Below are 26,617 nucleotides of genomic sequence, written 5' to 3' on the forward strand. Positions count from 1 at the left end.
GCCCCAGGACAGCCAGATACAGATCTTTTCCACCTCCACATTTGAAGTCTGTCATAGGGCCATTCAGGCAGGAGCCAAAAAAACAAGGTCGCAATGTGAGAGGGACGAGAAAGAGTTAAAATGCTCATGTCTCAGTTTGACTTTGTTGGGTATATATGGATGGATGTTTAAGACACAAATCCTGTCCACTATAGAAATTGAGAATATTTTTATGCTTTATCAATTATTTTCCCTAATCTGTTTAATTATCTAAGACCCCTTTGATGTCATTTTGGGAAGATGGATGTGATAATACAAATTAACATATTCTAATCTTTCTGGAAGATTCATACCATTGAGACTTCCAGCTGCCAACCACAGCTAGGCAGCTGTTTCAGACCAATCGTGGTGTCCTGGCAACCCTTTGAAGGGGTCCTAAGAAAGGGCAGGGTGGGGAAGGGACAGGGGTGAGAGGAATAAAGGTACCCTAACTTCTCATTAAAACAGCAGGAACAGCAAGCCAGGGACAATGGCGCCCCCGCCGGTGAATGAAGCCAGACTCCAGCTTCTCTTTCTGGGTTTATAAGATTTTATTAATAAGAGGTGGACAAGAATGTGATGGTAATGGGGGGTGGGGTGGGGGGAGGGGCACAAAGAAAACCAGGTAGAAGGTGACGGAAGACAATTTGACTTTGGGTGAGGGGTATACAGCATAATCAAATGTCAAAATAATCTGGAGATGTTTTCTCTCAACATATGTACCCTGATTTATCAATGTCACTGCATTAAATTTAATTTAAAAAAAAAAAAGAGGTCTCCTAACATTCATTTCTTCTCCTTATCCAAGACCAAAGAGGGGGCCTAAGACAGAACCCCTAACCTGAAGTCACAAAGAACGTTCCAGTCAGACGACTCTGGCTTCCCTAGGCTGTTATTGGTAGATTGTGGGTCAGTGGCTTGTTGCAGTGCAGACTTAGGGGACCTGAATTTTAGAGCTTCCAATTCCATGGTTCTGAGTAGGCCCTAGAGACTGATTTTCATGTCGCTTCCTGAAGGAGCTGTGTCTCTCCCACTCTCTGAGAAACCGAGACCTCAGCACGTGTCTGTCCAGCTTGGCTGGAGCCCTACATTCTGACTAGTCGGAGAAGGAGCTATGCCTAAGGATGTACATGCAAGAGAGAAAAATGTACTATCTGCTCTGATGGTTTGCATATGAAACAAAGCAAAACAACAACAAAAAACACCTGAATAAGAAAATAGACCACAAAGCACACACACCCAATGCAGTTTGGGTGTTCAGCATTGCTGTTCGTGTTCCTTAAACTTTGAAGCCAATCCACCTACCCTCCTCTGCACCTCTCCCCATGTGGAAATAATCTTCTGGCCTTCAGTAAACCCTATCCTACATTACAAGTCTCCTATTTTAGAAGTCACAGTAATACATCAGGCATTGTGACCTTAGAGGCCAGGTCATGAGGTCATGAATCCCCACCCCACTCCTGGGAGGAGTGGGGATGAAGTCACTCCATATTGGATCTTTGACTAGCTGCTAAGCACATACTTTTCTGCTCTATGTCGTAGGAAAATTGGCCATTTATAAGGGAGTTGGGCTGCCTATGGGGGTCCCCAGTGAATTGTTGGAAGCTTGGTTTCAGACTGAATGGTACTGGCGTTTGTCCAGCATTGACACAGTTAGCAGGCCCAGCTCAGGGCGACTCCCAGGGGCTGGACGCAACCCACAGTCATCTTGTTGGAATCAGCGTTTCTAACATGAAATTATGTGTCATTCAAAAATTCCTCATTCCATTTCGCTGTTGACAGCTGATTCTTTTCTGACCCACTTTTTTTTTTTTTTTTTTTTTTTTTACATATGAAAAAAAATGCCCAAATAATGTGGGAAATTATTTAGGCTTTAATATTAACCCAAGGTGGAAATAGTGACCAAAGGAAAAAAGAGAACTTGAAGCTCTGAGTCGATCTCAAAAACCAGAACCAACAAAAATATCTGCCTGTCTATTAGCATCTTAGTAAGATTGAATTTGAGCCTCCAAATGGCAGGGTCTTAATTTGGTTCAAGACACTGCTGTTTCGCATGTCACCGTGCTCGATTGGAACAGAAGAACAAAAACTGTGTGGTGGCCCTGGCCGGTTGGCTCAGCGGTAGAGCGTCGGCCTGGTGTGCGGGGGACCCGGGTTCGATTCCCGGCCAGGGCACATAGGAGAAGCGCCCATTTGCTTCTCCACCCCCCCCTCCTCCTTCCTCTCTGTCTCTCTCTTCCCCTCCCGCTCGCGGCAGAGCGTCGCCCCCTGGTGGGCGTGCCGGGTGGATCCCGGTCGGGCGCATGCGGGAGTCTGTCTGTCTCTCCCCGTTTCCAGCTTCAGAAAAATAAAAAAAAGAAAGAAAAAAAACAAAAAACAAAAAAAACTGTGTGGTGACATTACGGTTCCTTTTTGTTTCGTTGCAGTGGACCTAACTCTCCTCTCTCACTCTGTCCCCCTCTCTGTCCCTTAGTGCTGGAACTTTGCCTGTCACCTTCCGTTGCCTGGAAGAAAATCTGGGGATTGATAAGCGCGTGACCAGATTTGTCCTCCCGGTTGGCGCAACCATTAACATGGACGGGACAGCCCTTTATGAAGCGGTGGCCGCCATCTTTATTGCCCAGATGAACGGCGTTGTCCTGGATGGAGGTCAGATTGTGACTGTGAGGTGAGTGACACAGGTAGGGCGAAGCCCTGAGACAACCTTTTACTTCATCCCCTCCCACACATAACTTTATTCAGCGGGAGCCACTTGAATTTCAGTTCTCCTGGCAGAGGAATGACAAAGGAAATGACAGGGAAGAGAAATTGCTGGCAGTCTCAAAGGGAAAAGCGTGTGACGGAACAAGAACGGGATCCTAACCAAGGCCTTCTGTTTGTGCTTCACGTGTGAGATGGCTTTGGAAATTTGATATTACTTGAATTTTAACGCCCCCGTGATGTTGCAAGGTAGTTATTTCTATGCTCACGTAATAGATGAAGAAGCATAAGCTTCAAGGGGCTTGGGATCTTGTCCCAGGCCACATCGTCAGTCATGAGTCAGCAGGGCTGGAGCTGGCACCAATGTCATCTGACTCTGAATCCAGTGTCCCGTTCACTGAAACGCGCTCCCTTCAGCATTCCAGGGGGTGACGGGTGAGATGACGACACGCTGAGAGGAGGAGAGGCCTCAGTACAACACCAGACATTTTATTAGAAATAAATAGCAAAAGCTATTTTTACCATATGTTTTCATCATTTAAAAAATTCAGGAAGAACACTTTCCCAAGAGGTCATTGAAAGCACATGGCTTCTCCATAAACTTAGAGATCACACTGACTTGCTTATAAGTATCTAATTCTCACAACGACCCCGCGAGGTCTGGGCTTGTGTTTGTCAGCTCAGGCTGCTGTAATAAAGTACCACAGACTGAATGGCTGAACAATGCACATTGATTTCTCACAGTTCTGGGAAGTCCAAGATCAAGGTACTAACAGATTCCGCTTCCAATGGAGGCCCTCTTGCAGGTTTGCGTGTGATTTCCTTTTCGCTGTTTGCTCGCATGGCCTGTCCTTGATGAGTGGACAGACAGCTAGCTCTCTTAAGTTTCCTCTTATAAGGACACCTCCCCAAAGCTCATCACACTGGAGAGTTGGGCTTCAACAACTGAACTTTGGGGAGAGAAACTCAGTCCATAAGAGTACTGGAGAGGTGTCTCAGTTGCCTCATCTGCATAATGGGGACAGTAATCACACATTCTAAGGGGTGTGGAGAGCATTGTGCCTGGTACATAGTTCACCTGCCAAACAATGTGAGCTACTAGCACTATTACTGTTATTGCTCCTAAATAAAATATAATACTCCTAGACTATGGAAGAAAAGTGTAACCATGCCATAGTGAGGGAAAACGTGCTTCAGATCAGAGCGTCAGGCCTTCCACACCATGTCCTAGCAGACTGAAGGGAGACTCTAGCCTCCCTTGCTTTAAAACTCAAAGGTAAAAAGGGATTCCTAATGAAGCCTCTTCTTTTGAAGCCAAGCAAAGATGATGTCTGGTCCCTGAACTCTTGACCTTGAAGGCAACCACACTGCCCATCGAGTTCACACCGTTAGATAAAAACATAGAGATGGGAAAATGGACCAGTGACCAAGCGGTTGGGCTTTTATAATTCAGAGTTTGTAACGTGGAGAGGACCAAGGGACATCAGGAACAGCATGGCATTGGAATCAAACAGACACATGTTCAGATCCCAGCGGGCCATGATCAAGCTGTGTGACCCTACATTTCTCTACCCATCCAATCCACGATTTCCTCGTGGAAAGCTGGTACTACCATCTGAACCTGGCAGAGCTAGCTTGAGGTTCTGCTAATGTGTGTCCAGTACCTTGCACAGCATCCAAGAACCAGCCCGAGAGAAGTGGGCCAGGGAGGGGAAGGACAGGGAGGCAGAAAGGAATAGACGGGTGGAGGGGAGATCACAGCTCAGGGAGCTGCTGCAGGACTTAGAATTGCGAGGACACCGGCCCGTGAGGACTTGGTCGAAGTGGAGAAACAAGGGGACACCAACTACCAGAAGCATTCTCTTTGTAGGATCTGTCACACATAACCAAGAAGGAACCAGACAGTGTGGCGATTGTATACAAGGATATGTAAGAGTGACTCATAACAGAAGCGACTAGCATTATAAACAAAGTGGCGAGGCCAAGATCGTTGGAACCTGGGAAGTTCCCCTTCCCTGGTGCTTTATCCACGGCAGGGAAATGACTGAGAATTCCCACCTTCCAGCTCTTGGGGCTTTCGGGAAGTTTTCACTGTAAAGCAGCCTCACCCTGTGGACGTTTTCCAATAAGAATAATAACTGACATTTATTGGGGAGTTGCAATGTGCCTGGCCTCTTCTAAGTGCTTTTTTATGTATTAACTCCTGAAGATCCCATGAGTGAGACACCATTATTATCTCCTTTTTCACAGATAAGGAAATCAAAGGTTTAGTTGCCCAAAGTCATGTGGTTAGTAAGTGGCAGAGCTGGGATTTGAACCCAGGTCATTCAACTCCAGGATCTTCAGTGATAATCATAGCACTACTGCTACTTCCTGTGACCTAGATGGGTCCAAGGAAAATGGAGTTCTCTAAACCCTGACAACGACTCCACATTGGTGCGGCAGGAGAAGATCAGGTAGGGTGTGTAGATCCCACCTAGGCCTAAGGATGGACGGCGTAAAATATGAAAAAAACAAGGCAAACCACAAAGTGCCCTGGGGCCTTCCTTTCCTCATATGTGAAGTCAGAGAAATTCAGGCCCCTTCCGACTCTAAGACCCTGGGATTCTGTGCGTGGTCGCATTCATGGTCTGGACCTTGGCTACACCACTGTAGGAGCCTGATTCTTGGTTTGGTGTTGGAGGAGCTGCTCTAGAAACTGTAGAATTTTATTACTGCAAAGAAATAGGCACCCCTTTTCTTTCCAGCACCCACCAAAGCAACTTAGGAAGTAGTATTTTCACAAGGACCCTTCCAGTTAGAAATGATGGCTTTTATACATGGCATTGGGAAAAGAGGAGAACCAGTCGCTGCCCTTGGCTGGACCACAAGAAGCCCCTGGTGACTCCATGGGAGGCTTGAACCCTAGATTAAAACCACTTCCAGAAACAACTTCAAAATGGTGCTGGTTGTGCCCTTGGCATTGCTTGGAAAGCAAATGATGAGATGCTCCCAAAAGAAAACCTCCTGTTAATTTCATTATCATTTCTTGGCGCCCTCTGTCTGCGTAACGGATTTTCCAGTCAGTGATGAAATGTCCAGGCATCGGAAGCTTACTGTCATTTGGGATCTGTTGATTTATTTCCCTGATGTCCACTCAGTTGGGTCTGGATATTTACTACACTGAGTTCTCATGTTAACATTGGCAATGGTCTTCTCAGACTCTTGCCACATTTTCCGAAAGTCTCTGGTGCTCACAGAGAAATGAAGGCGCAAGCAGAATGCTGTGGCATTCCCCCCTGGGAGCATTAAAAGTGGTTTCTTTTTCTTCTTTGATATTTCCTTCCCTGATTTTAGAGCCACGCTTATTTTACTTGAACCCTTATGATATACTAGGTGACCTGAATATCATGATGGGGATAAGGCTCCAATCCTTGAATTTATAAGTTTCTATCACAGTTAAGCAGAATTCCAAACAGACCCTAATTCCTGGGTCTTGATACTCTAGATTTGTCTATTTCCCGGGAACGAAACAGAAGCTGATGACTTCTGGGAACGTGAAAGCTTCACATCGCCAGAGGTGGTTTTGCCAAGGCCATTTTCTCTCCCCGTGACCTGACCCTCTCTGTTCTCACAGCCTCACGGCCACGCTGGCGAGCGTCGGCGCAGCCAGCATCCCCAGCGCCGGGCTGGTCACCATGCTCCTCATCCTGACAGCCGTGGGCCTGCCGACGGAGGACATCAGCCTGCTGGTGGCTGTGGACTGGCTACTGTAAGTGCTTGCGGAGGGGGGTTCCGCGGGGATGCGGGTGCTGCCCTCAGGGACGGGCCTGATGCAAGGCTGCAGCCGAGACCTTAGCCAATGCTCATTGCCACTCCCTCACTTCCTCCATCCCTCCCCCTAATATTTACTGAGTGCCTATTTGGGAACCAAAGAAGAAAGACATAGAATCTTCAAGGGCCTCCCAGTCTAGTGAAGGAATCAGATAAATTATACTACAAGGTTAGAAGCTTAGTGATAAAAAAAAAACCAAAAAACCACCTCTGATGCATGCAAAGGATCTCAAGTCATTATGCTGAGTGAATGAAGCACAAAGGTGTACATACGTATGATTCCATTTACATGAAGCAACAGCATCGCTAGCAATAGAAAGAAGTCAGTGGTTGCCTGAGTCCAGAGGTAGGAGCCTGAAGATCAAGCGGGAAGCGGCACAGGGAAATCTTTAGGAGTAACAGAAGAATTCCATATATACAGGTGTGCATAGGTGTCTCCATTTGTCTGAACTCATCAAACCATGTATTTAAAATGGGCACACGTATGTAAATTACTCTTCAGTAGAGTAGATGAAAAGAGTTCACACACATAAAAGGGTGGTGACGGAGCCGCCATCCCACTCTAGGATGGGAGGGCAGAGTGGGAAATCAGGAAACAGTGGGAATGACTTCTGAATTTGCATGTTTACTTGACAGCTTCCTCTGACAACTCCTGAAAGTCTGGTGTTATTACTACCATTTTATAGATGAGGAAACTGAGGTTTAGGGAGGTAATGTGAGTTGAAAAGAAATAGATTTGATGCTAGGCCCGCTTGTTTTTGGAGACCACCACATTCATAATTGTGACCATAGTTAAGCTTCTAAAGGCTGTGCGGGTTCACAACTGGTAGGTAGACATTACCCAGGTGTACGTAGGTGGAAGGGGAGACAGGACATCATTCCAATCAAGGCCAGCCGGCACAGGCATGGAAGCAACACTGTGGTTTAGTATTGTTGGAGCACCCAGTGTGTGGCAAAAGGTGAGGCCAGAGGGACAGCCGAAAAGGCCACGCAGAGAAACTTGAACTTGGCTGTGTGCACATCGCCCAGCTACCTTTCCCCATGAAGGACGTTTTCCTAGTGCACGATGCTCCCTGCCCGTTCACAAAGGGGGGCCGGTCTAGCCAGATGGTCCTCAGTGTGAAGGCTGGAATCCATTCTCGCTAAGGGCACATCCAGGCTCTGCTGTTCTGACACTAATGTCTTCTGTCCGGCCTTGGAGCTTTGTGACAGGGGCTGGGGCTATCCTTGACTTTAGGGTCAGAGGCACAGAGTGACAAGTGTTGGTTGGCACAGAGGTCCAGAGACAAAGCACCCCCACAGATTTAAAGCCGCTCCGCAGGCCAGTGGCAGTTTTTCTGACATGGATTGGCACAGATTGTAGAGCCAGAAACCACATTGTATGGACTTGAGTCTCCTCAATACTAAAGTGAGTTCCTTCCCTCTATATTGACCCTTCCAAAGAGAGAACCATGCACATGGCCAAAGGGAAGGACACTGGGAAGCCTAGACGATAGCCTGGTCTCTCCGTAAAATTTGCCTGCCATTGAGGTTAAGGTTCAAATGAGGAGGGCCTTCCTGACCAGAGTCTCCTTAACTCAGCAGGGCTGGGAGGAAAGTATGAATCTTCCTGACTGGTTCTTTCATCACCAGAGACGTTCTCTGGAAATGCCTTCTGTGGGAACAGGAAGAGCACATGAAATGACCTCTGCTCTGTCTCTGCCCATCTCTCTGGGGGGAGGGGGACTTCGCGCTGGCCTGGTGGTTCTCTGGGCCGTGTGCTGGCCCGGAGAGCAGCCTCTCCGGTGAGGTCTGCACACAAGGCCGCTGCGGGGCAGCTGAGATCGGTGGTGGAGTGTGGCTGGAAGGACGGAGGGAGAATAGGGTGAAGGAGACAAAGGGGTGGGGGAGGATTCGGTGGAGGAGGAAGACAAAGGGAAAGAAAGGCAATTGCTTGGGGACAGAGCACACAGTACGTGCTCAATAAGTGCATGCGAAAATGAGCCACAGAGCTGCTGCATGATAGCCAGGGGCCTCTGTAAACAAGAAGAGAGACAGAGGAAGCTATGAAGATCCCATCTAGTCTCCCGTGACTTCAGCTTACCGAGTCTTCCCCCTCTTTGCCCCTTGAGCCTCTCAAACCTGTGTTGTCATCAAGCGTCCCTTGCCTACTATGACAACATCACTTAGTCTTTTCTCGGGTTTGTTTCTGAGGCCCAGAATATACTGTCCGAGAATTGTCTCTTAAAAATTATTATTATAGGGGCTACCTCCCCCCATTATAATGCACATGCCTTTGAGTGGAAAGAAATGCACTAATATTATCCAGGAATGAAGAAAAGGAGCTGATTATTTGGGTACCACGGTATTCTTCACTTTTGTTGACAATTAACTGCTAGAGAGCCCTGGTGTGAGTTTCACAGAGGAAACCGGGAATCAGAAGGGCCAAGTCCCTCGCGCAGGGCACAGGAGAGCTCGTGTGGCCAGGCCAGGCCAGGCCCTTCCCCCAGCCCACACTACTCTCTCATGAGGACCCGGCAGGTCTGACAGTGGGGAGCTGGAACAGAGGCCTAGACTGGGAAAGGTTGGGGAAGACAGACCTATTAGGGTCACCTCTGGTTCTACATGCTAACCAGAGGATTTTTTGTTTGACTGTTTCCCTTTCTCCTCCCAGGATTAAAACCAAACAAAACAAAACAAAAAGCCTAAGTGGGGACAAATGGGGTACGATTGAGGTCTCAGCCCCTCTTAGAATTCAAGTCGTCTGGCCCTGGGAGGTCAGCCATTGTGAGTCTGGTGTTCTTGGCAGTTATTTGCTTCCAAGGCTGTTGGATGAGACTCAGATCAGGAAACATCCAAGACCCTGCCCACTTCTGACCCAAATGTCAGCAAATGGAATAGGAGGGCTGGGTCCTCCCCGATCGCCCACACAGGTGCTCACCTGCTCACACTTGCACAGAGAGCGGGGCGTCCTCACTTCAGGGCTGAAACGTGCTAGCGGAAGGGAGTTGGCTGAACAACCATGAAATGATGATACATTGGGACTGACTGCAATGATGACACTATATATGAGAAAACTTGATTCCAGGCTGGGCTGGTAGGGAAGGAATGAAGAAGGAGCTGTCCTTCAGTTCTGAGCTCTGATCTCTGGTGATACAGGGAGAGAGGGGAAGAGGCAGGCACCCTGGGTCTGAGCTCCACCCTTCCTCTCTGTAGGACTTCAGGCTGGTTGCTTACTCTCTGGATCTCAACCACATCATGTGTGCAATGAGAACAATAACTCATCAGCTTGAAGGCAGAGTCTAGATCCACTGGCCGTGGGTGTCCTTCTAGTCGTGAGACCTAGGCTGGGATTCTGCAGGTGATGGATGTTTATATACAAATAAGTGTGAATGTTCCTTTTAAGAAGAGAAGAAAAAGGGAGCGTAGAGAATCCTGGGAAAATGTGCATAGGGGTCTGCAGCTAGGTCAGATCTGCTCTGAATGAAGAATGGTGCCACATTCTTTCCCACCAGCAAGAGGAGTTCTGGAAACCTGCTCTTGGTCGCGGCACCATGGCTGTTGGGTGCCCGTTAGCGTGTGAGTGGGGCAGGCGGATGAGTTGAGATAGGGGTATGGGGGAGGCTGGTCGTTTCCAGGGTACAGTAGGATGTTTTTTCCTGAAGGCAAGATTTGTAAGCTTTTATAACTCTAGCAGTTTTCAATTTAAAGCCAAACAAAGCCGGCAGTGACATTTCATGTGCCACGCTGTTTGCCAACTGCTGGAGAGCAGCCAGCCTCATTAGTGTCTGCCAAGCCCTGGGCACTTGGCAAAGGGCAGGCTAGCAGCTCTGTAAATGTCATGTTAAAAAACCAAGATTCTGGGTCCAGAAAAGTGCCCAGTCCTAGAACACCAGGTGGGCGAGGCTGGTAAAACTAGAACCTTCCCCAGAGTCCAGGAAGCTCTTCGTATCAGGAATCCTTGGCAGATATTTCTAAGAGACCTTTCTGACCCCTGTCTCACTCTGAGGAGACAGAATGGAGTGAAAACTGGGAGCCAGTACCAGGGAGAGGCGATAAATGCCTGAGTCTGGCTAGAGATGGGAAAAGAAAAGCCAAAATAAAACAGAAGCCAAGTGGATTGACAGCCCATTTATCACAGGAGACTGCTGGTGAGGTTATTTCTGGACACAATGACTAGTTTGGATATAGTCGAGATGACATTATAAGAAAGGCCTTAAAGGGCCTCCTCCCTGTGTGGGGTACTTCGAAGCTCCCCCATTAGCATCCCTTTCTGGCGGGAACAGAGTGATGATTCTCAAACGTGAGCATGCACCAACATCTGCGGGAGACCTAGGAAGGCTGGGGTGGGGACCAAGAGTTGGCATTTCTAACAAGTTCACAGGTGGTGCTGCTGACGCAGCCCAGGGACCGCACTTCCAGAAGCAATGGTCTGGAGGCAGGGGAGGGGGAGCAGGAGTTTTTGATTGTGGGCAGTTGAGCAGCTCTTTGCTTATTTTGAGCACCAGTTGATGGAGCTGCCAGTTCATGCATCCATACAGTGAAAATTGGTGGGAAGGACGCAGGATACAGACAGCTAATACTCAGTGAGTGCTCCCTACGTGTTGGACATTGTGCTAAGCACTTTGCATGGACTTGTTTAAAAGTTGCAAGTGATGAAGCAGCTAATAGTATTACAGTCATTTTGCAGTTGAGGAAACTGAGGCTCAGAGAGAAGTGACCTATGTCAGTTTAGTGGCTATTGAAGACTAAACTGAAATTCCAATCCAGATGGTCAGGCTGCTGTTCATTGGGGGTTCAGGACTGCCAATGTGGGCTCTCATTTCTTTATTTAAGATACACACACGCACACACAACTGATTGAATCCCACTCCATGTCTGGTGGAATAGAAAAACTATTTCTTCTCCATCCGCCATCTCGCTGAAGATTCCAAGGGCTTATGTTGAAGTCTTTTTTTGCTTTGATTTCCTACTTCCCCTGAATTCTTTCCTACATCTTACCTCATCTTCAGTCTGCATCAACCTCAGCATGGACTGTGACCCGTTTCTAAATCCTTCCCTCCACTGCCAAAGTGTCCCTGATCTTTGGCTGTATCATTGCAGGTCGAGGGCGGGGGGGGGGGGGTATCACTCTGCACACCAAATCATTGTTCAGTGTATCACAGGAGAAATATGTTCTCATGGACAAACAATGGGAGGGGCGAAGCTCTGGAGAGTTATAATCAGATGAAGAGAGAAAAATTTTCCCTTCACCTACAATTGGATCTTGGAAGGGAACAGAATAGGCCACCCCAAAATGTTCCAATTGGCTTGTGGATTATTTTGAGCTGAAGGCAATCAAGACCCAGCAGACTCAGGAAAAACGTTTTACCTCCCCCTTAACTGCCTGAAAGAATTTAAAGTGTGTGTGTGTGGTGGGGGGGCTGTACCAGGAAGACAGCTACTAGCAGAGATAACTTTTTCATCCAAGAGACTTATCTGCGTGGCAGGCAGACATCTGTTTACCAGACGTTGGCTCTTCTCCTCTTCCTGTGAACCGTTTCCTTTCTCTCTGAAGCCCCAGACCTCACCCCCTCGCCTTAGCTCAGCATGGTACATGAGCCTCAGTTGCCTGCCTGCTGGGAGTCTCATATTTTTATGGGACTCCCATATGTACAAAGTTAAATTTCTTTTTCTCCTGTTCATCTGTCTTCTGTTTCATTTAATTATTAGACCAGCCGATGAGCCTAGAAGGTAAGGAGGGACAGCTTTTCCGCCTCTACCATCTCAAATCTTGTTTCTCTGAAGTAATCACTGTTAATACTCTTAGGCAGCACTAAAATAAAATTTTAATATTAGGTGTCGTTTTTCTTTTTTTAAAAAAAATCCTTCAGTGTCCCCCCACCGTGGGAATCTCGCTCTGCATGTTCTTGGTCCCAGTCTCAGCCTCTCCCCCCTCGCTGGGCCTCCTTGCCCCCCATCTCTGTGTCTTTCTCCAGCCCTGAGAATCCTGCCGTCAGGTTCACAGGCAAGGTGCTGTGGCTCTCTCTGTCTCCCTCCTCCTCTTTGTGGAGCCTGCCCAGAGTCCCAGCTGCCCACTGCCAAAACATCCAGCCAGTGTTAGCCAACAAAAGATAGTTCTTTTTCTAGAGTTGATCTGCCCTCTTGAGCTAACAATCCTTCCCAACCCCGCCTCCCTCACATACCTGCCTATTCCCCTGCCTATTGAACCTGCCCGGGGCATACAGAGGTAAAACCTGGTGTCAGCCCTCCAAGAGGGATGGGGCAGATGTGGTCAAAAAAACCCAACAGGATGGCGCAAAAAGAAGAATGTATAAGACTTGGTGCAGGAATAGAAGAGGAAATGACAGTCCCCTTATTACTTGGGATAATAATAATAATAATAATAATAATAATAATAAGGATGATGGTGACGAGCAGGCAGAGGTGAGCACTTGAGTTTGCATCAGGCGCTCCGGCTTGGCCTTTTATGTGAAGAGTTTGGCAGAGGACTTCTCGGAGGACAAGCACTCAATACAGAGTCCCAACTTTTCACCACCATGCTTGGAGGGGGGTTGCTTTCCATATTGTACAAATGAGAAGGCCGAGTAGGAAAGGCTAAGTACCTCGCCCTGCTGGCACCAGGATGACAATCCAGGCTTGAATCCAATGTCACACTCAGCGCATGCTTCTGTGGGCTCTCCTTCCCTTCCCAAACTCATGTGGCTTCAGTCCTTGGGTTCCCAGAATTGTGCCAGCTTCCCAGGTCTGGCGCCTCAAGTGACCCCTCTGGCACTCTGGGCACCCTGCATTCTACAAGGCAGACACAATGGCTTGTTTCTGTGAATGTTAAAATGAGTCGTATGTAGCTGGTCAATGTTTGATGTTTGAGAACCAATAGAAATGGCAATTTCATACGGTTCAACCCAATAGAAGGAACCAGATAAATGTTGGGTGACCTAGCTTTCTCCAGCTCTGTTCTTCTGTGAGAACCAGGACTCTGGGACAATTCCACCACCTTCCTGCCAGAGAATTGAGATGGAGAAGCAGACGAGAAGGAGAGAGTACTCTGGCTTTTCTACCAGGGAACTAGACCCAGAGCCTCAGTGTGAAACAGTCTATTCAAGCCCATCTCTCAGTTCGGGTGCCTGTTGGCTCCAGGAGCTAGGTCATCTGTAGTGAATCCAGTCCCATTAAACATTCTTCCCTCACCTCTGCTTGCTTCTCACAGTCCTGACGCACAGAATCTGGACCCAAGGATAGTGTTAAACACTCTAGCATGCTTTTTACCAAGTAGCCTTGTTCCCAAGAGCTCCTGATGTCAGCCGGGTGACCTAAATGGTCAGAGCTGGTGGTGAGAGAAAATGGAAGTATTTGCCTGTGAAGAAATTTTCCACATGTGAACCATCAACTCCCACATCCTGCTTTTGACCAGAGTCAGACATCCCCCGTTGGTCAGGTGTTTCCCTGGTGGCTTCAGAAACAAACCAACATTCTTTTATCTCCTGTCCCCTTCCATCTACTGTTTCTTGCTTTCCCTTCTCAGTAATCTCAGTCAATAAGTTGATTGTACATAACGTCCCTACTTCATGCCTTCTTACCCAATTTTCCACCTGCGGTGAGCTGACCCCTCTCTCTGCCTCTGTACTGACATCGCCCTTGCCAGTCAGTAACGGCCTCTTGTGTAACCTGAGCTCTAGGAGGTAATGGGCACTGTGCATCACACCCTTATTTTTGAAACATGCTTCCCCCAATCTCTTCTTTCTTTTCGCCTTTGCTAACTCTTAGTCTTTTGCTCATTCCCTAAGTGCTGTCTGCTCTTCTCACACTACATTCTCTCCAAGGATTTGGACTAAACATGCCCATAGCACCCACTGTGGCCTCTCTAGGTGTTGACTCCTAATTCACTACCTGCAGCTCAGATGTTCCTCTTGATCTTCAGTTCATATTCCCAACCACTTGAGAGACAGCTCCTCTTTGCAGGGTCAATGCCCTCCCACTCAATATGTAAATATTTCCGCTGACACCAGTGTCTCTCCTGCCCCAATCAGTATGTCCCATAAATACAGTAGCACTGTCCTCTGGCTGCCCCAACCAGAACCCTGAGGGGAATTTGTGACTCTTTGCTCTTTTACGCTCTATAACCCTCCGGTCCTGTAATTCTGTCTCCTAAATCTCTCTCAGATTCATCTTTCTCCATATGCACCACCTGTTCACTAAGTGGATTTTGCTTTTTCTGTTTTGCCCTTCTCCAGTTCATTCTTCATAATGAAACTTGTGTGATCTTTCTCCTCAGTGGCTCCTCATTACACTTGGGGTAGAGTCTTAGCTCCTGAACTGCCTGGTGAGGCCTCACAAGATGTGGTCAGTTCTTACCTTCTGCCTCTCTCTGCCACCTTCATTAGCCACCCTGATGCTCCCAAGTGCTCCTACCTCCTAGATTCCACGAGCATTGTTTTCTCTTCTCCCCAGCTCATTGTCTCAGACTTATCCTCGGGACCTAACTCAAGATACTTCTACTCAAGCCTTTCCTGGGACCCAAAGATTGTCCTACTTTCAAAACTTCATAGTACCCAGCAGTTACTCCTGTTAGAACACTGATCTCACTGTAGTGTAGGATACAGACAAGTAAAGAGAGTGTGGGTTCTTGGGAAAAAGAGAGCATAGGAAGAGTCCTTGCTTGCTCTTTGCTGCCTGGGCATCTGGCATAGTGCCTTGCACACACTAAGATGCTCATTATACACCTGTTCAAAGAATGAATGAATGAATGAATGAATGAATGAACAAACTAACACAGAACTCAGCAAGCATTAGAATCTGTTCTCTTCTTATTTCTGCTTAGCCATGTATATGCTTATGTACCTCTGCAACCTTTAATGAGTACTTAAAGCATGCTAAGTGTTTCTCTCATTTCATTGAACCCTCACAATCTCCTATGAGGTTGGTATTAGCCATGTTTCATATTTCTTGTGCAGGTGAAAAATGATTTGCTCAAGATAAGAGAGTCAGTCTATCTGGGTTAAAGTTTTAACTCTAACTGAGTTCAGGGTCCTTTCTATCTTTATTTTGGTGTCAAGCATCAGTAGGCTTTGATGCTACCCAACGCTGTATTCCATTCAGTCCTGTCTTGATGGCTATTTCTATTGGCCAGAGTTCCTTTGCAAATTCAAGGAGATCTTCTTTAGCTCAGTAGGAGTAAGGTGATACTGCTCAAGACCACCGTTCCAATAAATTCAGTCCAAGACTTGAAGATCTCTTCCAGTCAGCCAATCTTCTTATTCCATAACCATCTTGATGTAGGAGTGGTTCTGGAATGATTTTGTTCAAGATTTTGTATTAGTTGTAATCAATAGCATATACATTACATTAAATCTCATTTTTTATCCTTAGAAAAAGAAAAAAAAATCCACTAAACAATCATCTTGGCTAGACCTTGTTTTGGAAATTTTACAAGAAGACATCTGGAGCCATTAGATTTTTTTTTGTACATTGAAAATATAAACAGCTTTCTTCCTTCCTTCCAATCAGCTATTGATTTATTATCTGTTATAATCTAAAGCATTTCCTATGATCTGTATAAGCCCTGAATGAAATTTCTTTATTCAATAAAATTGAACCTTTGACTTCTTGAAAAAAAAAATTCAAAGAGATATTAGAGTCTGGAAGAGATGTGAGCAGTGAGTGAATGTGTGGAAAGCTCAGTCAGAAATCCTATTCCAAAAACAGTTCATTGGCTACTCAGGAGAAAAGGGATTTGATATCAAATAAATCAAGGGTTTAGGAAATAGGAGTTTATAAACTCGTATTACCCACTTGGGTGGAAATGGATTTATTAACCTAAAAGAGTCATTGACCCTTGCACATAGTAGTTTGTGCTGTTGTTCACATGATAAGATATGAGTGATAGTTAACCCCAAAGGGAAGGAAAATATAATGAGTATCAACTATGGGAGAGAAACTGTTTTGGTCTTATCCAAATTCTATAAAATAGGTGTTTTGGCTGCATGAGAAAAACTGGTTGAGAAAGTCACCCAGGTCACATAGTAAGTGGCTGGGCTAGATTCAAAATCAGAGTTTGGTGGCTACCAGGTGCTTCTCCTCATGTGGCAGATAGTAAATTCTGGAGTCACACTGCCTGTGTTCAAATTTGATATTATGACTTTACTAGGATGTATGACATTGGGAAACCACTTAATCTCTCTGAGCCTTAGTGTTTTCATCTCTTAAATTGTGGGTAATAATTCTTCTTATAGAATTGTGATGAGGATTAAATATGGTAATATCTAAAAAGCATATTTCTATACATAGTAATGTGATATAAGTATTAGCTACCATCATCATCATAATCACCACCATCTTTGCTCTTCTTGCCAGTAAGTCAAATTCTTCTGGGCCATGAGCTCAATAGGTACTTAGACCATTGCTCTTGAGGACTTTAAAGTCTTTAGAATTTAACAGTTGGTCAAGGGTATTGGGTGCTTAACTCAGAACACATGCCGGGAAGGATGGAAAGTACAGTTGAAAAGTAACAAAGCAGACCACAACTATATGATAGACAAATAACTCGTCTGGTTAGTTGGGACTGCTGCCAGAGGAACTGTCCTATAAACAAGGTTAGTGTTTTCAAGGGGAGATAGTATCTTGGCTAGGTATGTTTGAATGTTCGTAGGAGCCATCGAAAAAGTACCTGAATTGAGTTGGTAAGATTAATAGTAATGTTAGAAGTACACATCATGTAACAATGTTCTGTGAGTTCTTACTAAATGTCTGGAACTGCTAACAATTTATCTTATATTTAATTTCACAGCAATCCTTATGTAGTGGACATTTTTATTCTCTCCATTTTATAGATGAAGCAACTAAGGCTCACAAATGTTAAGCATATGAGGGTTGTCCAATAGTAGGTAAGGGGAAAAGCTGGCATTTGAATCCAAGTGAGGCTGCCACCAGCTTCCATGCTTTTTCTTAACGACTCTCAGGAATTTCTTCTCATGCCTTTATACTGGGCTTCTTAGCAGTCTCTACAAGGACCTGATTTTGTGAATGACCTCAAGACTCAGTTCATTCATATAGACCCTGAGGCAGATTCTCCAAAGCAGAAAAGAAAAAAAGAGAAGAGAAGAAAGAGAAAGTGAAAGAAAAAAGAAAAGAAACGAAGAGTAGTCTCAAATGGAGAGGCGTCCCTGAGAGTAGAATTCAGGCTGAGACCTATGTTTGTTTATGGACCACATCTTCTCACCTGAAACCAAGAATAAGAAATAAATTTGATATTAGCAACTGAAATGTCTTTTAGGTCTTTGTTCCAAGAACTAATTAAGGTTTCTACTTTAATTTGAGCTAATCCAAGTATCCTTATGTATATTTTTTTAATTAAAGGCTAGAGTGTCCTGGACTAAGATGTTTCAGGTCGATCTTTACTGAAAATCCTTTGTCCTTCCTTTGTGTGTGTGGTTTTGCCAGCATTCTTCTTGTTGGGACTTTGAGCATCTCATCAACATGGTCAAAAGGACTCTTCACACTGACTTGAATTTATGGATGAGAGAACACAGCTTACTCTTAAGAACTTAATTAGCTTTTCAGTTGCTGACCTTTTAAGAGGGAGAATTATCAGCCATCCTATTTTTTTTCAAATCAGAACTTGAAAAACAAGATTTGAGGAGGGATTTTTTTTAATAGTTCTTTGTTTAAGAGGCACTCTGGGAGATTTATTTTTTTATAAGTTAATAAAGAGCAAAACAAAGTATTTTGGTTTTTCCAGGACACATAGTCCCTGCACGTATGGGCCAGGAAGAACATTGTGGGTGTGTTTCTTACCCAGCAGCTGTGTCGGGAGGAGTGTGTGTGTTGTGGGGCGACTGGGGGCTAAGGGGAAAGGCGGTGTCAGTTTCTATTATAGGAGAATTTATAGGTGGTTGTTCTTTTCTATAGAATTCATAAGCAAAATAAACGGAGGTAAGTTTTGAAGCAGGGTCTTTTACAAACAGTTTAATTAAAGAATTCCTGGACACAATTAGGAGTGCCTGGAGTGTGTATACCTGTTCTGAGATCTGGACATGTTCTTCCCTCTAATCATTCCTTCCCGCCTTCTTCTTTTTCTTTGCTATTGTTTATTGGGTGCCTACCCTTCATCAGACAATTTTCTAAGGCATTTTCATACTTTTTCTCATTTAATTTTCCCACAAGCTTATGAGAGAAGTATGCTTGTTATCTCCAATTGACAAACAGGGCAATCAAGGTTAAGCAACCTGAGATCAGGCAGAAGGTAAAGTAGAGCCAGAACTCAACCCTAGGTTCAGTCTAGACTTTGACCTCTCCACCACTGTAGCATTCTGCTTCCCCACTAAATGTTGTCTGTTCTTTGTCCCCAGGGACAGGATGAGAACTTCAGTCAATGTTGTAGGTGACTCTTTTGGGGCTGGGATTGTCTATCACCTCTCCAAGTCCGAGCTGGATACCATCGACTCCCAGCACCGAGTGCATGAAGATATTGAAATGACCAAGACTCAGTCCATTTACGATGACATGAAGAACCACAGGGAAAGCAACTCTAATCAATGTGTTTATGCTGCGCACAACTCTGTCATAGTAGATGAATGCAAGGTACCTTTCTCATTCATGGATATCGAGACCTGTATATAATAGTGCATGCTCAAGTTCTCAAAATGAACACCAAAGCCCTGCATGTAATGTTGTCATATTTGTTTTTTCTAAAGAATCATGTAACCCAGGCATCTGTGAGTCCCAGATCATCTAACTCTGTGTCTAACATGGCTGGAAATCAACAGGTCTAACAGTGAAAGAGCCGGTCAGTTGCTTCTTTTGTCCGTATGATGTAAAAAACAGCCAGTCTGATTCCCTCATCCACCCACTCCACAGATTTGATTGGTTTTTCTTGAATATTTTGCCTAAGAATTTGTGGTCTGTAGGGTTTGGCCAAATTTTCTGTTCCTCAAGTGAAGAACCAAGAGAAATATCCAGAAGCACTTGATTTATATAGCACAAGTATCCCCTCCTTTCTGTGTATCCTCTATTGGTCAAAAAGGTGCCCACATAACTGTGCAGCTATCTTTGTCTTAATTATTTTTGTGGGAATGTGAGTTTTGACCTGGTAGCCACTTGGCTCCACCTATGGGGAAAATTTCAAGTAAAGGACAACCATTCTTCAGGACAATCATCCATGGATGTCTTCTAAAAATCACTACACGTCACACACTGTGTGGCAGCAGCATTTTTCCTGAAGCATGGATGTTCTGGACTCTTCCAAGTTGTTGGGTGCTAAGTGTTCAAGCCTGATAGGCTCTGTCTAGCCTTCACTGTAACTAACTTGACATTGTCAAAGACAGAATGTCATGACCAGAGTGAAGCAAACTTGGAGAAACCCTGGCAGGTGAGCAGAGTCAGCTCTGGGGGTTGAGTTGCTAAAATGGTTCCAGGCAGCATCTGAGGACAATTTGAATCCAATATGGATTTCTGATAACTTTTTGACAAGATCTCATTTAATTTCTGTGTTACTTTTGGGTCGTTCTAAATATATACGATGACTTCTGCTAGGCAACTAAGGATGACAGAGAAGCAATTGTCTTTACTAAACTTTGTAATAGGTCCAGAAGTCTAATGGATGGGTCACAGCCTTCTGCTCATCTGCTTTTATATCAGGAACATGTGTGGGTGAACCAGGACTCTGATACAAGTTAGGGAGGGACCCCACCAGGGAGAGACATCAAGAAGTAATTGCATAAATTAATTGACTCAGAAAAATGATCATAAATTCAGGTGTACCTAAAGAGTATTCTCCATTCTCCTAGAAAGTTAGTATTTCTCACATCTAAATAAGTGTGTTGGATTAGTACCCATTAAAATGTTAGTTTGGGTCAACAAGGGTCAACATTCCTAAGAACTGGTTCTATGCTCTATTATATTTTAGTAAGTATTTATTGTGTGCCTTGTGAAGTGTAGTTGAGCACTCCATCTTATTCAAATGACCATGTATATTTTGATCATTTATCAAGTATTGATTGCATGGCCATTATCTGCAAAGCCCTGACTTAGGCATGGGAGATCAGGAAAATGAACGTAGGATTCTGTAGCCGTGATAAGGTTTGATTCTAAGTTACTACCTACCAGACAAGGAAGTGCAGTAGAGTGGAACAAAGTAAAATCACATATATTTTTAATTTTCAATTATATATGTGAAGAATCCTAGTGGTCAGTCATCAGTGTTGTGACCCCCTAGAGGGTCTCAAGACCTGAGGTGCTCCAGGCTTCACAACACTATTGCATAGCACACCTATTGAAGAAGAAGATGTCCAGGCATGGAGACATATTCAGATTTCAGACTTCCTGGACTTTTTTTTTTCCTTTAAGGACATCAAGTACATCAAAAGAAATTTGTTTCATTTTTTTTTTTTCTTTTTTTTTTTTTTTTCTTTTTTCTGAAGCTGGAAACAGGGAGAGACAGTCAGACAGATTCCCGCATGCGCCCGACCGGGATCCACCCGGCACGCCCACCAGGGGCGACGCTCTGCCCACCAGGGGGCGATGCTCTGCCCATCCTGGGCGTTGCCATGTTGCGACCAGAGCCACTCTAGCGCCTGAGGCAGAGGCCACAGAGCCATCCCCAGCGCCCGGGCCATCTTTGCTCCAATGGAGCCTTGGCTGCGGGAGGGGAAGAGAGAGACAGAGAGGAAAGCGCGGCGGAGGGGTGGAGAAGCAAATGGGCGCTTCTCCTGTGTGCCCTGGCCGGGAATCGAACCCGGGTCCTCCGCACGCTAGGCCGACGCTCTACTGCTGAGCCAACCGGCCAGGGCCAAAATTTGTTTCATTTTTTAAGCAAAAACAATTCAAGTTCTAAAAGGAGATGTTTGTCCACTGTCCCTATCAGTAGGAAGTAAGCCCGTGAGGAGAGGGACTGTGTTCCGTTTGTCAGTGCTGTGTCCTAGCACCCAACGTAGCACCTAGCCTGTGTGTAGTAGGTGCTCTAGAAATATTTCTTGAAAGGATACTTTTAGCGTGTTGACCCTATGTTTTAACTCAGGTACCTTTTTTTTTTTTTTTTGCTGGACAGTTCCATATAGATAATGGCTCAGCCTCTCTCTATAATTGACCACCCAACCAATCACCTGCAAACTTATTGGTGCATTAGCACTTAGCTAGTTAAATGATGAAACTGTGCAGTCATGGAAATGAGGAAATGGCCATATTGCTTTAATAACTATGTCAGCTGTTTACATTTTTTAGTGAAGTGATTGGGTTCAGCTCAGCAAAGTGATGGTCCTCAGCCTTTGTGAGGTGAGGCTAATCGACACTCCTCTCACTCTAGACCCCTCAACTGCACTGACACTAAGGTGAGGAGGCAGCCAGAACTGCGAAGATGAGTGTGCACACTTTCCCAGGCTACCTGAGTCACATTTACTCACGCCTTCGGATTTCCTTCTGGTCCACTCTCGGTCTCACTGTTTTAAAAACTGAGATGGGAGACATCGATGCTTCCTGACAGTTCCCGCCCTGTTTTTGCTTTTCTGTTACCCACGTGGCTGGAGCAGGAGGGGTGGTGTGGCTCAGGGTGAGGAATCCCAGACCGCTCTAACCCAGCCAGAAAAGGAAATGCCAAAAAGTTGCTCTCTAAGCTACTTTTGAAACACAGGCCCCAGCATTAGAAAAAAAAAAGAAGAAGAGAAAAAAGTAAGAAAGAAAAACAAAAGAACAACTCGCTTTCCCAAGTGCTGTCTGTTCTTCCAAAGGCATCACACCGTGATTTATAATTTCACAGAGCTACGGATCTGGTTCCTCACTGAGAGCCGAATGGGCTCATTCAAGGTCAGAGTGGCCAGGCAGACAGTTGGTTCCTTCCTGGAAGTCTCTCCTGACAGTTCACTGAAGGGGAAACAAATTTGCTGCAGCTCTGGTCAAAGCTTGAATCACTCCAAGCACGATTATGTCACATTGCATTCTCTGTTTCCAAACTCTTGCCTTGTGATAGTAGCTTTGAGACTTATGCAGTAGCTTTTTTTTATTTTACTCATAGTAACTGCATGTGAGGTGGTCATTGCTTGTTGCATGGTCTTTCAAACCAAAAAAAAAAAAGCTGTGGGGGCCTGGTGGGGATCGGAGGGATGGTTCATTTTTGTTTTCATTTGCTTGGTTTGTGAGGGGCACTTGGTTTTCTGTTCCCAGCATGCTGTGTGTGCTCATAACGCATGCGTTTCGCTTCCTTTTGGGTAAGAAGGTCAGATTTCTTTCAAACATTGCTGCGTTTGTCGTGTCTCCATACCTTAATGCTTCCATAAATCCAGTCTCTCCATTATGTGGAATATCAATCGTGGGTTTAAGTTTGCACATGACGTTGAGGACAGACAGATGGAAGGTAAGCTAGGAGGAACGTAGAAGTGGAGGGGGAAACCTCCCATTCCGTGTAAAGGTTCAGTTCACTTAGAGCCAGCGAAGCATAATATGGACAGTCTGGTCCTTACATTTGTTATTAAATATTTGTGCTGAAGTCATTTAGAGATATGTGTCACCGATCACAGACTTTTAATCCCTCCCTTTTATTTTTAATTTTTAAAGCCTCCTGCATAGCTGATTTGGTACCCAGACCATCATCCTTCTCATTTTAAAATTGGACATGTCTAAAGGTCACCTGGCCTCCTTGCAACTGAACCTTTCACATGCATGAGTAGAACTAGCTGCCTAGGTCTGGATGTCTCTTCTCTGTGGTTGTATGGAGTAGCACACGGGCACTACTGTTCAAGGGCTGTGTTACTGTGTGATGGGTCTATGGGTAGTCAGACACCCCCATAGACACTCCTCAGCATAGTAGAAGTTACCTCCCAAATTGCCAACTGTCTCCAGTCCCTCCATACCCCCCCCAAGGAAAATAGGTATGTTTTAATGTTCACAAATCAGTGTGCAGAACCAAGACCAGCTCAGAATCTATTTGAGAGGAATAGCATTTAAAACTCACATTGAAGCCGTGCAGTCTAGCTGGATCGAGTGCTTCTCCACGTAACCCACGGGGTGCTTTTCTGGTTCGTGGTCTGTAAGCCGGATGTTGATGATAATTGTTTTCAGGTAACTCTGGCAGCCACCGGAAAGTCAGCGGATGGCAGTGTGGAGGAAGAACCTTGGAAACGTGAAAAATAAAGATGTGACTCTCAGCAAATTCTGGAATAAACTCCCCCAGCCTATCTTATGGTAAAAGAAGATATAAACAAGCCATCTTTAAAAAGGAAAAAAAAAATTACATATATTTCTATGTTTACTTAACCTGTTAGCTGAGGCTTAGAGGATCTGTTGTCAGTCAGTTATAGGCATGGCGCTGTGTCTTTGCCAAATAATGCTTCGTAACCGTCTCATTTTCTCACTCCTGTTTTTGTCGGAATGGATGCTGCTGGAGGAGTCAGTTTGAATCGAAGACACGTTCTTGCCAGCTTCCCTTTTCTTTCACGACGCAGAACGCGGATGCTCTTCCCCCGGGGAACACAATTAAGCGTGTGGTACACTCCAGAGACTTGGAGTCATGAGCCGACGTTCAGTGTGTTATTTCTTCAAGTGTTTGCCATGCTGTGCCTTGTTACGCACAAGAGATTCTGTTAGAAGCCTCTAAAAGTAATTCTCCTTCAGTGTCTGGTAAAGTTAGCCCATGTGTTGATAAAGGCAAGTACCTGTCTTAGGGAACGGTGACAGTTTCTCTTCTGTGTGCCCTGTTGACTAGATGCTTCAGAGAGAGTCGCAGTGGGAGCTAGACTCTCACAGACAGCTGGTTATGGGACTCACTGAGCCTCTGCTCTGCCCTACCTAGTCCGTGGATGCTTATCATCAAAATTTCAGAGTACGCTGCATAATTTGCCCTAAATTTGATAATGGGTTAGAATTTAATTTGCGCTGAACCACTGTATGTATTGGCAAAAATAAGGGAGCACAGTCAACGTAAATTTTAAACAGATTCAAATACTCAGATTCATTTATCTTTGGGTTGCATTCATCTGTCATCATGAAATTAAGTGAGATGATTTTGCTCTCTGCTTCACTTTGTTTTACCCATAAAATTCTTGTTTGGGTTTCTGACAAAAAGACATTTTTTGATCCCCAAATTATTTCAATCTTATTCTCAGTAAACGAGAAGAAGGCCTAATCATTTCATTCTCCTTACCCCTGGGGGACAGTTGTGTTGGCTGTGCCTCTTTTAATACTGTCTCTTGATAAAAACAAATTGTTATTTACCTAATATGTAGAAAGCTTTTTGTTATATAATGTCAAAGCACATAAAATCAATAATAGGACACAACTGAAAGAAGAGTCATTCTTCCTTCCCAGTCATCTCCGTGGTAAGGAACAGAAAACAAACATGAGTAAAATCCTAAAAAAAGGTGACATTTCTATGGCAAAGTCAAGGCAGCCTTAAACCATGAAGTGGGAACGAGGGCTGGCTCTACACAACTTCCCAGATGTGACATTTTCAAGGCTGTGAAAGTTTGGGGGAATTAATAATAGAATTGGAGTAGCACAGTGCCTTGTCTGCTGTAGATACCCAAGGAATCCTGAATAATTATGTAAGTTAAATTTTTCAATGTCTCTACTATCATTTTCTATTGAATAACCCACAGTATTTTTCTAAGGTTTCCGGCTTTGGGAGTTTTCTGAGGACTTGAACGTGAATCATTAAGAAATAAAGCACAGTGGACCCTGAGGAGCGTGTAGAACCTTGGTCTACCCACGGGAGTAAAGTGGTCCTCCGAGGCCAGCAGCGGGTGCTGAGATGGTCATGAATAGTGACAGAGTCTAAATTCTCTAAAGGGAGGATGTTTATGGGCATCACGAGCCCTTTATGACCCCCTCCTTCTGACTTTTCCAAATCGGCCACCTTTGGAATATAAAAAGGCATGAGATGTCAATTTTTTCTTTATTTGTCTCTTAAAGTCTAAATATTTTTTGATCAGGATCACTGTTGAGCAGTATTAAGCAGATTTTTACTTGTGAAATATGGCGTTGGTCTTCCTTTTCATTAGCTGGACAGTGACCAGGGCGGGCAAGGACATGTTGAAATGTAGTTGTGGAAAACGTATCCTTTGCGGCTGAGGCTGTTCCAGGGAGACAGTTCCTGGATTCAGCCGTGAAACTGGTAATGCTTGTCTTTAAGTGGTGCTTCCGAAAGCTTCTTTGTGGCGAAGAGAAGTTACCTAGGCAAGGCAGCTAAGAGCTCATGGGCTTTGCCGTTGAAAGCCAGCTTAGCACACAGGGACACACTGACGTGTTTCCGGAAGGAGTGGTCTCAGGGTGGTTTTCCCAAGTCTCTGCCTAAATGTCTTCTCTATTGACTTGTCTTTGGCTCTTTCCAGCTTATACATATATAAGGGGGCAATGTGGTCAGAAGCAACAGCGTGCACAGCGTAACACAGGCATTACTGGTTTGAGACTGTGCACAATGTGTTCCATGAGGCTAGGCTTAGGAGATCTCATTTTTATGCATTCAACAAATCGTTATTAAAAACGAACACTTTCTCAAATTCAAGACAAGCCTGAAAAGCCAGGTTGCATGTAAAGCTGACGTAGGACTGTGTCTTTGATTTCTTTAGGCCTCATTCATTCTTCTCATGCTGTGTCCACTGGGGTTTTCCTCGCCTGGTGTACATGCCATAATCAGAACAAATAGATCCTGATTATACCTCTGACAACTTTTTCTAAATAGGATATGTACAGTCTGCCAGTGACATACATAGATTTATGTTAATAGCTCCAAGACAGATATACATGCTTGTAATCATCCGTTAATATTTGATGATGCAAAATGCTGTATTTATATACAGATAGGGACACTGCACCTGCAAGGTCCATAAGCTGGCTTTGGTAGCACCATTTAGTTATAGACTCATTCACTCTTTTTTTTTTTTTATTTATTTTTTATTTTTTTATTTTTTAGAGAGGAGAGAGAGAGACAGAGAGAGAGAAGGAGGGAGGAGCTGGAAGCATCAACTCCCATATGTGCCTTGACCAGGCAAGCCCAGGGTTTCGAACCGGCGACCTCAGTATTTCCAGGTCGACACTTTATCCACTGCGCCACCACAGGTCAGGCTCATTCACTCTTTTTAAGGATCAGGATTGTTTCAGGGGAAAACCAACTAAGCAGACTTTA

The 26,617-nt window shown here is 44.9% G+C and overlaps 1 protein-coding gene and 1 long non-coding RNA gene across 5 annotated transcripts in view; one reads left to right on the forward strand and one right to left on the reverse strand.

Moving 5' to 3' along the window:
- Nucleotides 1–24,543, forward strand: part of SLC1A2 (solute carrier family 1 member 2) — an 82,736-nt gene extending 58,193 nt beyond the window's left edge. For 2 of the 4 annotated variants that reach the window (XM_066363225.1, XM_066363209.1), the window contains exons 8-11: nt 2,492–2,686; nt 6,335–6,469; nt 18,858–19,089; nt 19,203–20,879. In XM_066363225.1, coding sequence (XP_066219322.1) covers nt 2,492–2,686; nt 6,335–6,469; nt 18,858–19,089; nt 19,203–19,280 — 640 coding nt within the window. In that variant the 3' untranslated portion in view covers nt 19,281–20,879. Of the gene's footprint in view, nt 1–2,491; nt 2,687–6,334; nt 6,470–18,857; nt 19,090–19,202; nt 20,880–23,556 lie in introns of those variants that run through there. The other 2 variants (XR_010748863.1, XM_066363216.1) reach the window with 2 other exon arrangements.
- Nucleotides 24,544–25,344: 801 nt separating this feature from the next.
- On the reverse strand, nt 25,345–26,368 carry LOC136391598 (uncharacterized). The gene is made up of 2 exons (XR_010748873.1): nt 26,339–26,368; nt 25,345–26,306 (listed from the first exon to the last, which is right to left on the reverse strand). It is a non-coding gene; the product is annotated as an uncharacterized lncRNA (long non-coding RNA).
- Nucleotides 26,369–26,617: the final 249 nt, after the last annotated feature.

This window comes from Saccopteryx leptura, chromosome 1 (genome assembly GCF_036850995.1).
Source record: "Saccopteryx leptura isolate mSacLep1 chromosome 1, mSacLep1_pri_phased_curated, whole genome shotgun sequence".
Classification (NCBI taxonomy): domain Eukaryota; kingdom Metazoa; phylum Chordata; class Mammalia; order Chiroptera; family Emballonuridae; genus Saccopteryx; species Saccopteryx leptura.